This window comes from Aythya fuligula, chromosome 25, assembly GCF_009819795.1.
Source record: "Aythya fuligula isolate bAytFul2 chromosome 25, bAytFul2.pri, whole genome shotgun sequence".
Classification (NCBI taxonomy): domain Eukaryota; kingdom Metazoa; phylum Chordata; class Aves; order Anseriformes; family Anatidae; genus Aythya; species Aythya fuligula.
The window spans coordinates 2,272,464-2,286,570 of NC_045583.1; the positions used below are offsets into that span (position 1 = coordinate 2,272,464).

The 14,107-nt window shown below is 44.0% G+C and overlaps 1 protein-coding gene across 2 annotated transcripts; it reads right to left on the bottom strand.

The window, feature by feature from the left end:
* Positions 1 to 39: 39 nt before the first annotated feature.
* PHTF1 (putative homeodomain transcription factor 1) lies at positions 40 to 13,617 on the bottom strand. Of its 2 annotated transcripts, XM_032203367.1 has the most exons (18): positions 13,524 to 13,617; positions 13,403 to 13,459; positions 13,235 to 13,304; positions 12,713 to 12,871; positions 11,666 to 11,825; positions 10,781 to 10,906; positions 9,835 to 9,994; positions 8,873 to 9,043; positions 8,715 to 8,792; positions 7,902 to 8,111; positions 7,379 to 7,507; positions 6,729 to 7,001; positions 4,369 to 4,500; positions 4,150 to 4,236; positions 2,998 to 3,153; positions 2,495 to 2,590; positions 1,728 to 1,853; positions 40 to 1,356 (listed from the first exon to the last, which is right to left on the bottom strand). In XM_032203367.1, the coding sequence occupies exons 1-18, from the start codon at positions 13,566 to 13,568 to the stop codon at positions 1,336 to 1,338; spliced, it is 2,256 nt and encodes a 751-aa protein (XP_032059258.1). In that variant the 5' UTR covers positions 13,569 to 13,617; the 3' UTR covers positions 40 to 1,335. The 2 variants fall into 2 exon arrangements, with proteins under 2 accessions (XP_032059258.1, XP_032059259.1); XM_032203368.1 differs by lacking the exons at positions 12,713 to 12,871; positions 13,235 to 13,304; positions 13,403 to 13,459; positions 13,524 to 13,617 and adding an exon at positions 12,195 to 12,698.
* Between the last annotated feature and the right edge of the window lie 490 nt (positions 13,618 to 14,107).

Here is a 14,107-nt window from a genome sequence, read left to right on the forward strand (position 1 = left end):
AATCATGAAGTCAAGTAGAAACAATTGTTTACGATGAAATACTTGTACTGTAGGTTTATTTGTACATTTTGATATATAAAAATGTCATTTCCTTTTCCATCTTACAACCTTTCCTTGTACAGAAAATAGCTATAAACAATTTGCTACCCAAGATTCTCATGCCCTCTTACTCCTTAAGTGAAAGAATGAAGCTATGAGAAGGTTGGTTGGTTGGTTTTTTTCCATTGCTAATATAATTGAAGGTAATGGTCACAAAACTTAAGGAAAATGGAAGTTTAACAGATAGCCTTTTTTTTTTCTCTGTCCTATGCCTTTTCTAAACAATCTATTTTTAAGTGAGGTCTTTGTAACTGATCTCCCACTGACCTGATCCACGCAACAGAACACTTCCTTAGGTATTCCAGTGTAAGGCACTAGTGCAGTGCACGGCTGCAGCAACTTCACAGAACACTGGGTTTGGTGCATCACCAGACGGTACAGGAGCATGTCCTTTGTACATACCACGTGCTACTAACTGCCCACTGACTAACCCTAACGGAGATGTTAGCGGGAACGAACATAGCAAAATACTTGTAGTTGCCAGCTGTTCTACGTGTTGTTTGTGTTGTAAGGTTGTTCTTACGTAACTGATGTTTTCAAAAAAACAATAATTTATTTGCAGTAAGCCTAATGTAAGCTACCCAGTATTAATCTGTTGTATCTACTATGCAGCTGCAAGCTCAACAACTGTCAGCGTAGGGGCAGCGTTCAGCTTGTGCGGACTGAATTTCACTGCATCCTGCAGTAGCTCACGATAAAGAGGCAAAGCCTAAAACACACTGAGATGCTAAGAAAAATACTCCTCAGCACATTCAGGTAACTGCCTTTAAGTATTGTCTAGCTGAACAGAGTTCTGAAGTCAGTGTAGCTCCAGTGCTCTCTGGAAATGATGCAGACTGAACCAGGAGGCCTCTTTGTTTATCTCATGCACAGGATTGACGGGTGTTAAACAAGGCACCCATCGCGCCACCCCAGTAAGAGCAGTACCATGACTCTTACCGTGTTTGATGCCCCACAGTAGGTGCACACAATTCCTGATATTCTCAATCTCAGCCACTAGTATTTAGCCCCCTTTATCCTGTTGTACATGTGTTTGCCATAAGATAACTAATAAGCCCAGTAGAGTTACAGAACAGTACAGCAGAGGAACAACGTTCAGTACATACGCTGAGACTGTTGAAGCCCTCGGCGGTTACATCTTTCTGTAGTGTGAGCGCGCCTCTGCTTTCTGCCCAAGCCACTGGTCTCTGGTCTGTCCTGGTGGAGCAGATGGCTGAGTGCTGATGTTTGGTCAGCTCAGGGTTTAATCTTCCATAACTGAGAAGAGATGTTGAGAATGAGTATAGCCCTGAAAGCCACCGGGCTGAATGCTTTTCATCTACAGGTAAGACTCCCCTTTCCTTCACCCATCCTGCACTGAAAACAGAACTGAGGGTTCTGACTACTGGCTTTAAGCAGGCCTGAACAGGGCTGAAACTTAAGGGCTGTCCTTCCCCCACCCCATGCCACGAGCTCGTTCAGGGAGGTAGAGCTTGACTCAAGATGGTCCCGTCTCTGAACTACCAAGCAGAGGGAGCCTAATTCAAACCAAGTCTTTTTGCTTGGGTGCCAAATTCCCCTTCAGTGGTGTAAGGGTGACACACCCACATGCCCAAGAGTTTTCTTCTTTATGTGGGAATTATACTTACTCTGATATTGAATCCTAGCAGATCACTTACAACACCTGAGACAGCAGAAAGTATTACAACACGTGTTATATTGTAGATTAATGGGTTCATGGTCAGCCCATACAGCCTAAATGGGGTATCTAATTCCTACAGTAAGAGAAAGAAAGAGAAAAGAAACAAAACACAACACAACCCACAACGTGTCATTAGTTAGCCCATACTTGAAGCAATTAATCTGCTTTTTAGCTTAATATTGGCTTTCTGGAAGACACTGTGCTGCCTCTGTAGCCTTACTTATACATTCATGTAAAAATTCCCAATATGGATTTCAGGCCTTCCCGCACAGATGTTTTCTAACAGCCATCCTGGACCTGAAAAAACCTCCTTTGTAGAAATACTAGCTTCATAACAACAGTGTGATGCAACAGGCTGCAAAATTTGTCTAGACTGTTCTAGGTGGCTTTTAGACTATGCCCTTTCTTTTCAAATAGCTACCCTGTTCCTGTCAACAAGAAATTTCCACTTTGAAGTTGCTGAAGGACAATGACATTCTAAATTGTAGCAAGCCGATGTTAGTCAAATGTTTGCAACATAATTAGCTACATGAATCTTGTATTACTAGAGCTTAAACCACTGTTGTCGAAGCACAGTCAAACTCCCTTTGCGAAACCTAACTTATCTAATCAAAAGACAATGGAACTGGAAAGCGCAAAACCACATGGTCACTGTCATTAGCCACTGTTTGCATAAAGCTGAGCAACCACCTGTTTTGAGGGAGATGAACTTACCTTCAGTAGCTTTGTAGAGAGTTTCAAAACATTGTTTACTAGAGACAGCTGTTCTTTCTTGTTTGGCTTCTTCTCCATCTTCAGGTATAAGTTTATCTGTGACATAAACATTACAGACTAGAGATTAATATTCCAACACTAGCCCCCAAACAAGTTCTGGCTTTGGAAAAATTAGAGTCATTTTTGCAATCTCACTCCTAAACAAGTGATGACATCTACAGACAGAGGACTTTAACAGTGCTATATCATTATTTTCCTGATTGACATGGCAAATGTGTTAATGCCCAGCCAAAAATAATTTAAAACTTTAAAATCTAAGGCGGTCTTATGTTTACCAGCTTGTCCCTCTGTAGCTGTAGTTATACTGCTTTATTGCAGTGCAGCACAAATGTTGGGTTTTAAATTTTAAAATTTGATTCCGGTATTTTTTTAAGATGGTTTGAAAAGCAATAGTTTTATCCAAAAATGGCATAAAGCCAAAGGGAGAACATGCATGGATGTACCTGCTCAGTAAGCAAGATGGAAATATTGCTGTATTTCTTGTTGGTTTCAGATCCCAAGGATCCTAGGCGTAGTAAAAAGAGGAGAAGTGCTGCCTCCCAGATTAAGAACTCCCAGTTGTAAGCTGCATTCAGAAATGTTTTGTGACCCTTCAGGACCTGTATTGAAAACAAAAACATCTACATCAGTAACAACTAACATGCCTATTCTTTGGAGAGGTGCAAAAGCCTTGCCCTCGTTCCTCTTCTGAACAGATATCCATGCTCTGGAGTGACTGATGCTTTTTCCTTTGAAGTATAATGCATTCATGTAACAAGGTTAAAGTAAAAAACCTTGTTTACAACCTTGTTTTAGCTTGGCATTTGCTTTTTTTTTCTTTCCACCAAGAAAAAGATGTGTTAGCCAGAAAGCTTATACTTTCTTTTTCCTCCCTCTTTCCAGTTAACTAGTAATTAAATGTCTTTCCTTGTGTGTGCTTGTCGCACAGCCTTAGACCACCATAGCCATGCTAAGCTGATTCTGCCTTTCCTAGGAGTGCATTTATTCATCAGGTCTATTACAGCAGGATGGGGACTGTCATTGCTTTCTCCAGTAACCTGTGGCTTACAAAAGCAATCACAGCAGTGAAAGTCAGTATCTACTGATCATCAGTCCTATTTCCATCACAACTGCATCTTCATGATATTAAGAATTTTCCTAAAAAACTTAATTGATCTCTTGCGAAAACCAAAGAAACCAAGAAAGAGCTCCTGTATTAATACTACTTACTGTAACAGAAGGTTTAGTGAAGAATTAAAAGGTGTAATAGTTACTGATCTGCTTTTCAACCACAGGGGTTCTTAAAGATGGTGCTGCAATCAGCCCTCTTAAATAAAATGTCCTGTGAACACATGAAGTGCTTAGGCAGAGTCCTTTATTTTGTGCAAAAAGCCTTTGTCCTGAAATCTAAATTATACAAAATCCAAGCTTTCCACCACAAAAGTAGAGAATGAACGTCTATAACCAACTACACATCACAAAGTTTTTAAAAATGCAGAACTCCATTCCCCATACTATTTTGGAGACCAACAGCTACAATGCAAGCATTAAATAGGTTCTGCAAAATATATATATATATGTAATATTTTTTTTAACTACTTTAAAAAAAATCTCACCTGGGCACAGCATATAAAAGCAATTGAAAGAGCCAGTAAAAAGATGGATGATACAACAACATCCACAGATCGCTGGGGGCCTCGCCTCTGCAGAAATAAAGACACTGAGTCAGGTCTAAGGTTTGGATGTAGGATCTGCAGAGACCTGTAACGTACCTAGAGACTTCATTTACACTCACTGTAGTAACCAAACGCACCCATTCTTGGATTAGAACTCACCTTTAGATAGGAACGAAGGGATAACCAGATTTTAATGTTTTCTACCTTCTTAAGTCTGAAGTGAGGAATTTCATATTTCCTAGCTTTCCGAGCAGATGTAATGTGACTAAAAAGCTTGGCAAATAAAAACCTCTGCAAATTAAAAACACACAAAAACATAAATTAGAAAATAATAAAACATACCAAGGAAAATCATTGCTAGGGTTTGCTTAGCAGTAACTGGCAGAAAGCCTTAGCTTTACAGCACTCTGGGAAAACCTAACTGCAGGGTCTTGTTGCGTGACCTCTCAGACATTTGTTCATCTTGTGCGCGGCAGAGGTAGAACTGCTGATGCTACACAGGGGTAGCCACAAAGCCAGCAAATGATGACGTTCTTCACAGCATGCAATATTTAGAACCATTTGGACAAAGCTATTGCCCAGTTATGACAGAACTGAATGTGATGTCGCCAACTCTCTAATGCTAAGTATGCTTTTTCCTAAGTAGCAAGTGTATCAACAAGCTTATGTCTGATAAATAAAGAGTCTTACCAGACTCACCTACCTAAGTTTCTCACACATCTTAACAGATTCAACACTTCTGCTTGTTGAGACATGTTTGTCTTGCCATTGTCTTATAATTTGTAGCATGGTTTTGGAAGACCCACTGCTCCACGGTTCATGAAATATTTTACAGAATCACAGAATCACAGAATTTCCTAGGTTGGAAGAGACCTAAAGGTCATCGAGTCCAACCTCCAACCTAACGCTAACAGCCCTCCACTAAACCATATCCCTAAGCTCTACATCTAAACGTCTTTTGAAGACTTCCAGGGATGGTGACTCCACCACTTCCCTGGGCAGCCTGTTCCAGTGCCTCACAACCCTTTCAGTGAAGAAGTTCTTCCTAACATCTAACCTAAAACTCCCCTGGCTCAACTTAAGCCCATTCCCCCTCGTCCTGTCACCAGGCACGTGGGAGAACAGGCCAACCCCCACCTCGCTACAGCCTCCCTTGAGGTACCTAAAAAGAGCGATAAGGTCGCCCCTGAGCCTCCTCTTCTCCAGGCTGAACAAGCCCAGCTCCCTCAGCCTCTCCTCGTAGGACTTGTTCTCCAGGCCCCTCACCAGCTTCGTTGCCCTTCTCTGGACCCGCTCAAGCACCTCCATGTCCTTCTTGTAGCGAGGGGCCCAAAACTGAACACAGTACTCGAGGTGCGGCCTCACCAGAGCTGAGTACAGGGGGACGATCACCTCCCTAGCCCTGCTGGTCACGCTGTTCCTGATACAAGCCAGGATGCTGTTGGCCTTCTTGGCCACCTGAGCACACTGCTGGCTCATATTCAGCCGACTATCCACCATCACTCCCAGGTCCTTCTCTGCCTGGCAGCTTTCCAACCATTCCTCTCCCAGTCTGTAGCTCTGCTTGGGGTTATTGCGCCCCAGGTGCAGGACCCGGCACTTGGCCTTGTTGAACTTCATGCAGTTGACCTCAGCCCATCGGTGCAGCCTATCCAGATCCTCCTGCAGAGCTTTCCTACCCTCAAGCAGATCGACACACGCACCTAACTTGGTGTCATCTGCGAACTTACTGAGGGTGCACTCGATGCCCTCGTCCAGATCATCGATGAAGATATTAAAGAGGACCGGCCCCAGCACCGAGCCCTGGGGGACGCCACTAGTGACTGGCCTCCAACTGGACTTGGCTCCATTCACCACGACTCTTTGGGCCCGGCTATCCAGCCAGTTTCTAACCCAACAAAGCGTGCGCCAGTCCAAGCCAAGAGCAGCCAGTTTCTTGAGGAGAATGCTGTGGGAAACAGTGTCAAAAGCCTTGCTGAAGTCAAGGTAGACCACATCCACAGCCTTTCCCTCATCCACCCAGCGCGTCACTCTGTCATAGAAGGAGATCAGGTTCGTCAGGCATGACCTGCCTTTCATAAAGCCATGCTGACTGGGCCTGATCGCCTGCTTCCCCTTCAAGTGCTGCATGATGACTCTCAGGAGGATCTGCTCCATGAGCTTTCCTGGCACTGAGGTCAAACTGACAGGCCTGTAGTTTCCCGGGTCTGCCCTCCGGCCCTTCTTGTAGATGGGCGTCACGTTTGCTAGCCGCCAGTCGATTGGCACCTCCCCCGATAGCCAGGACTGTTGATAAATGATGGACAGTGGCTTGGCCAGCTCCTCTGCCAGTTCCCTCAGTACCCTTGGGTGGATCCCATCCGGCCCCATCGACTTGTGCACATCTAAGTGCCGTAGCAGGTCACCAACCAGTTCTTCATGGATAATGAGGGCCACATCCTGCTCCCCATCCCCTTCCACCAGCTCAGGGTACTGAGCTGGTTCATGAAATATTTTAGTTTCAACATATTTAAGCATACCTGTTTGTACGTTCTCTCAGCTACACACATCATGAAGAAAAACATCCAGGTTAAGCAAAGACGTTCAAGGAAGTTGATGGCAGACAAAACAATGACGGGGATGCTAGCAGGTGCTCCACAAAAGATGTGCAAAAGCTCCATTAGAGAAAACGAGCACAACTGCTCCAGGTTATCTGTGCGGAAGAGTCTGTAGAGGAATGGCAGGAATGCTAATCCAATGGTGATGATGTTTCCCAGCATTTGATACCCCACTCCCTGCTGGTAGGCATTAACCTGGCAAGCAGGAACAAAAACAGCGTGATCAACCAGGTTTTTTGCATCAAAGGAAACATACGCTGCTGTGGCAGCATTAATTTAATTGAGCACTCATTTTCCCCTCTGCCTCAAAGGACAGAGCATAAAGTTCCACCCATTTCAGTCCAAACACTGCACATTAAAAACAAAACAAAAAATGCTCACCAGTCTTTGCCAAGACTTGATAAATTTTGGTTTATGCAATTCCTAAGTACATTTAGGACAACTGTATTTGCAGCTGTGGGAGGACCAAGTTTTATGCCTCATTCCATGGTTGCCAGTGTAGCTATTTTCAGTTTTTGTTGTTTTTTTAAAGTGTAAGGGAGAAAGATTGAAATGCTTTACAGCTCTCTTACCCTGCTCATGATAATTCCACTGATCTCCAGCACGGACATGTCCACCTTCTTACAGTCATTCCCTTCCCAGATCAGTGCACTCACTTTTGCAGATGCTGGACTTGTATTCTGAAGCCAAAACAAATGGTTCTATAAAAGAAAAAAGAACACAACAGGCATATAATGCATTTTTGTCTCACTACTAAATAATTAATTTTACTATTGAGTATTTAGATTGAAAGGGGATTCCAAAGTTGTCTTTGAGTGAAACACTTTGAGATTAGCAGTAGTCTAGATGATAGTGGGGGGAAGTTCATTGATCCTGTTTAGATCATTCTAGTCTTCTGTGTGATTAGCACAGCTGACAGAATGGGTTCATCCAGCAGTAGGTTGCTTACATTATACCAACAGCATTCAGATGCATCTTTTGTATTATTTGGGCAGACAAATGAGGAGGGGGGGAGGGAGGGAGGGAGTAGCTGAATTGAAGAAGAAGAAAAAAAAACCTTTCATAGTACTCTCTACTGCATGCAAAACAACAAACCTGCTGGAAAACATCTTCCTTCAGGTCTCGCCTGGTACCTTTCACAGTCACTTCCTCACTGTCACTGGTGCAGGATGAGCGGCACTCTGGGCCGTGAAGCAGATCATCCCAAAGCATGTCTTCTGTCTCAGAGTCCTGGCGGGTACTTTCCGAGTCTCTCCGGGTCACGCTACAGCTCCGGGATCCCACGCTAATGCAGGATCTTGAGTCCTTTGAAGACGAACAAAATTTACACAGTACAGCCCCACACCCAAGCTGCATTCCCCTCTCCAAGCAATCAGACAAATCAGCTTCCATGGCTGATTCCACTAATTCTAATGCAAAGTTTTTCTGGTTTCTGCATAATCTATGTTAAGATTTTATTAATTTAAATATTTATATCCATACATGTTATCTATATTTTATTTTTAGATAGTGGGAGCAGTGGGTCAGGAAGATAAACAAGTAATTAAGTGAATGAGTATATGAGAATAAAGTATTTCTTCAAGAATCAGAATTTATTAGCATAAAAGCTACAACACAGTGCTGCCTCCCAAACACCAGGCCTTCAATACAAGCAATTCAAGGCAGCTGGGACCATAATGTGCTGCTAGTAGAATGATTTTTTTTTTTTTTTTGCTGTTGTTAAACAAAATAGAATAGTCACAATTGTGAATGAAGTCCACAAAGCTGCAAACACGCATGTAGGGAGGCCACACGTTATACCTGAAGATGCTGAAGCACTATTATTTAATAATGGTCTGTTCTGATGGGAGGGATATCCCCGCACTGGTCAGGCTCAGATAAGTTAAGCCTCTGAATTTACCACCGTACCTGACTATATATTGTGGACTCCAGTTCAGATTCCACGACACTATCAGAGTCTCTGGCACCTTTAAGGGCTTCCTTGACCTGCCAAAAACAAAGGAAAAACAACCCATGATCCATAGCAGAAAGTTGCGTGGAAAATGGCTTAAATTCAACATGAGTACCTGTGAGACAGCCTGGTTCAGAGAAATGAGAGGCCTTTTCTGCTCTTCATAGCTATTGTCACTGGAAGCCCCTTCTGCATTCTGGCATAGTAAGATCCTTTGTGCCATTGCTTCAGCATCCTCCTCACTTGAAAGGTCATCAGAAATACCATCTCTGTTGGTGCAATCATCCTGGAAATGCAGAAAATAAGATGAAGGCACCAAAAGGACCAACCTGAATCGCATCAAACCGCAGGTTCAGAGCCAGTGCTGCTGCTACGCCACGATACAGAGTAATCTCTTATCTCCAAATGCCTAGAAACAGAGAAGTTGGAACCGCACAGTACTACAGTCCTGTAGGGCTGAAGAAATTTGTTCTGAACAAATTCTAATCTATGTTCTTCATATTGGAGGTAACACCTTACTGACCCAGAGGAGCCTCAAAAGTAACTCCACAAAGCTTCTTGTTTTAGAGCTTTAAACAGCAATCACGATGCCTTAACTTAGTCTCTCCCACCCCCAAGAGACATTTCGGTCTTCATTTCCCTATCTTCAGTCTTCCAGAGGATAACGTGAGAACTGTTTGCAAGGAAAATGTTTTACAGAACTGCTTTTGAAAATTTCTAATTTATTTATTTTTAATAATTATCAGCAGTAATCCTTAACTGAGCAGCTTATGATCAGAAATCTTATAACGAAATAAGCAGTTAGGTAAAACAGACATTTTCCAGGACTGTCTGTGATTAACACACTTGACTATTGTAAGAGACACATGAAAAGGTGCTTACAGTGAAAATTAGCAACATGTCAACTGTTCAGTCCAGAAGCAGAAAGGGTTTTTAGGTTTCCTGTAAGCAACGATTTGTTGAGAAAGAGAGTACCTTGAATTGGATCCATCCATACACTTAAGTACCAAGAAACTTTTGGGCACACACAGAAAGTACTGAAACTTGCCACTGCAAATGGATGTTTCTTGCCAGTACCTGATGGCTCTTTTCTGCATCGGAAAGTTTATTTTTCTCTTTCAAGTTCAACAGCCTGTATTCAGATCTGGCATGTCTGTGCTTAATGCCATTATTCACAGCATTCACACCATTTTCTGTCTCAGTCCCTTTCTCAGCTACCGTCTTTATTCTTCTGACCCTGTGAGCGAAAACAAAATTAAGTGCTTTTATGTCAGAGAAAAGTTCTTTGAGGAAAACATCAAGGTCTCTTGTCACTTGCCATGCAGGTACAACATTAAACAATAGTTGAGGGAATACATAACTGTCTTCTTCTGACAGGCTCTTTGTGGCCTGATTCTGTTGAAGAGACTTAAATCTGCTTCACTTTCACCATTTTTGTAACTGTAAACTTCTAAATCAAGAGGGAAATATTTTCTTATTCAAAAAACTAGCTAAGGGCAACTCAGAAGGCAAGAAGTCTGCATCAAGGAAAAGGATCTGTCAATTGAAAACTCATCTGGAAACTCGCTTGAGAAAACAATAAAAGGCAATGAAATAATATCCCAAACAATCCATCCCCCTTTTTCCCCAGGTTATTTTTAGAGAAAAAGTAAGACAGTGTAGTGGCATGACTATTCGAGCAACCTTAACTAGAAGACACAATTGCTTCTGAATATTAGGTAAAATTGTAATATAATTTGAGAATACACATTCAAGAATTGTTACTTATCTGATAAATAAAAATAAGCTCTGTCACTTTCTGCAACCCATCTACCACTTAATTTCAGCTACAGTGTGAGATATAATACAATCTCCTAATAAGGACATAATAAAGACTCCTACAATACCAAGCATGCTCTTAGCTCCAAAGCTGGCAGACCCTGGGGACATCAGTGACAGCACACGTTTTGTATTCATTTTCCAAATATCGAATTGTTCACACAGTGTCGTTACAAACACACCAAACCCAGCGAAGATCACATACCTCCTTCGGAACAGCATGCCAAATAAACTGTTAAGAACGGATGCAGATTCCGACTGCTGTTCTTTACTGGCTTTCTCAGGAGAAGACCCGCTGTTCCCATCAACACCCACAGATTTGCGTAATTTCCTGATTAGAAGAAATAAAAGGAGAATTCAATTTGCATAGCAAGCTAGTTTTAGGTATTTCTTAAAAGATCTGAATCAGATTTGAATAGCATTTTAGATGCTATTTTACATGAGTCATGCTGACAGGAGGCTTATTTCCAAATAGAATAAATTTTACGTGGATAAGCAGAATTTATGCATACACAAGACATCAGTGTCACTAGCAAAGGAATTGAAAACGATACAACAGACAAAAATCTAGATAGAATCTTTACTGTAGAAATCTAATGGTAGCAAAAATCTAACCACACCCCTAATTCTCTGTTCAGATATATTACAGTTGCATTTGCACTGAGTAACGCTCCTAACAGTTAAATACCTAGCAGATGACCTGTAACATTTCCCACATGCAAAGAAAATTGCCAGCAATGAATCCACCAGTCATATCCATCATCATTCGCCTCTTCTCAATAAACATCAGCGATCTGGTATAGTTAAAACCAAAGCAGGACACCGGTTTGGTTTGCAAAACCTTGAGGGTGCCTTAGGAAAAGAAGACCCAAATGTCAACTACAGCAGACCTATCACAGCCTGGTAACCTTGCAGCATTTGTCTTTGTTATGAGAAGATTACATGCAAGACAGAAAATATTCCTTTTTACGTTTGCAGTTAAATAACATTGACATAAAAACAGAAGAGAAAATATTTACTCGTTAAATTCTCCCATGAGCAATCCATCATATGCTCTGATCCCAACAAATAAACCCATTACCTCTCTCACCTCCTCCGCCTGCTGAGTCCATTGTTTCCCGAAGTTTTGCTGATCTGTGTGGACACTATTTGACAGTGAACAGTTCCCATGAGTAACATAAGGCACATAGGTCCCATGACTTCGCTTGCATTCACCACAGGTATCATGAAATACAATACAACTGCTATGACTGAAAAAGAGAAAATTGTATCAAATGCAAAAGCATGACCCAGTTTTTACTTCTGTCTTAACTACTTATTTTTACTCTGTATTATAACTTCTGCAAATACTACTGTACTGTAAACAGTATAGAATAAATACTGGACAAAGAGAAAAAGGAAGCTGAAAGATCACTTCAAAGGACAAATCAAGAACAGCATAAACAATCAGCTACTGGATGACAGCGGAACTGCAGAGAAGCATTTACTTGCGATTTCACTGGTTAAAATGTTAATGCCCAACAGATAGTACAAGGCTGCCTAAATTAATAGATTTTACTGTCAGAAAGGACCAAGCATGTTTTTCCAAACAGATCTGTGCAACACCAAAGACTTCTTACCTAAATGTTCCTACATCAAATCCACATCTGGTGCAGACCACTGCAGCTCAGAGTTGTAAGTACAAACAAGCTGTCTGAAGAGGGGTGCCTCAGTATAACAAAAGTAAAATTCAAAACTCTTCTCACCTAGATGATTACCCCACCTTCCACTGTCCTGTACACACCAGTGAAATACCACCACAACCTCCCCAAAAGGCAGAATGCCAAAGCACAGCTGGCTAAGGTTCCACAGGAAAGAAGGCAGTTGTGGACTCAGTGTGGCTCTTGAGTTTTGATCCAGTGCCTCATCAGCAAGACAGGGCAGAGCAAACACAGCACAAGAAGTTAGCCCATCACCTGAAAGCGCGGGAGCATGGAACCCACGAACACACTGAGGGTAAAGCTTCGCCCTGCGTCTGCAGGCAGTGCTCAGACAAGTAAATTATAGGATCCTTATTTTTTTATTATGGACTATGGAAGAGTATCAGGTTCCTTGCAGAAAAAAAAAGATTGTGGCACAGCCTACCGCTACTCCTTACCTTGCATAAGGTAGAGCACCAGGAGCCACATAAAAATACGCTGGGAAGTGACCTGTATCCACCACTGGCTGAACAGTGGGAAAAACACAACTCTCACAATTCCCTTCCTAGTTAGTGACGTCCAAGGGATCTCAGGCTTAGCTTTGGCAAACGTAGAACCTCGACATTCAAGGAAAAATAAACAAGTTATTATAGGTGAACTACAAGAATTTTCTTACTTGTGACTTCCTCTTTGGCCAAGGCCAAGCTCTGCCGGGGTGCCGCCATCTGAAGGGGAGCCAGCCCGACCTCCCAGCCTGTGCAGGGTAGGCAGGTGTGCCCAAAAGCAGGTCCCCACCCCACCCACACCCTGCTGCTCCCCTTCCAACGAGCTCTGTGCCCCCCAGCCCTCACGTTGCCCCTGCCGAGCTCCTCCTGCCCCTGCCCGCGGCCTTCCCCCGGGGGCCGCAGAAGGCCCCTAGCAGGAGGCAGACCCTCAGCAGCCGGCCCCCAGCTCCCCTCGGGGGCACCCCCTCACCTCACCTCGGATGAGATCCACGTCGATCAGGTCGGGCTGGATGTGCCCCTTCTTTTTCGGCTTGTTTTTGAAGCCCTGCGGAGCCGAAAACAAAGGCCCGTCAGCGCTCCCCACCCCCCCCCCCACACACACACCCCCCGCTCCCCTCACGGCGAGGGGGCCGCCGCCGTTACCTTCATCTCGGTCTGCTCGATGGCCTTCTCCCATATCTGCTGGTCGTAGGCCCCGACCTGCAAGGAGACCGGGCTGAGGCGGCGGCCGGGCCCGCGCCCGCGCCCGCCGCGCCGCACTCACCTTCTTCTGGTACCAAGAGATCGCGTCACGGTCGCGCGCGGCCATGAGGCGCGGCCCCGGGTCCCCGGTGCCGGCCTCAGCCCCCCGGTCCCGGTCCCGGTCCCGGTCCCGGGCCGCCGCCGGTGCCGCCGTTACCCCGGAGACCGCCGCGCGCCGCCCGCCCGGTGCTCGGCTGCCGCCGCCTGGCGCCGCCCCGGGCCGGGCCGGGCAGCGTGAGGGGAGCGCCGAGAGGCCCCGGCCCGCCCCCGTGAGGCGCGACAAGGAGCGAGGCGGGGATAAAGGGACAAAATCAGACTTTGTTTATTTAAAAAAATACTTTACAGGAAGAAAAAAAAAAAAAAATTTCTATGCATTCCGCTCGACTATTTTACAAAGGAATAGCTTAACAGTTTGACACTCTCGTACAGTCAGCTACCGGAGGAAATGCACCGCGGCAGAGGGTTCACACAGCGCTTACACCGCTCGTCGTAAAAACCTCGCAAAACACTTGCTAAATGTCAATAAATATACTAAGGCCGCACAAAGCAAACAGTCTTCCAGGCAATTGTACACGTCCTCTGTAGGCAAAGACCTTAGATAAATTA

Coding starts and splice junctions, on each gene's coding strand:
- PHTF1 (XM_032203367.1), bottom strand. CDS start 13,568: ATGGCCGCGCGCGACCGTGACGCGATCTCTTGGTACCAGAAGAAG. Junction 12,872..13,234: donor CGACGTGGATCTCATCCGAG/GTGAGGTGAGGG, acceptor TTGAATGTCGAG/GTTCTACGTTTGCCAAAGCT. Junction 3,154..4,149: donor CTTTTATATGCTGTGCCCAG/GTGAGATTTTTT, acceptor TTTTCAATACAG/GTCCTGAAGGGTCACAAAAC.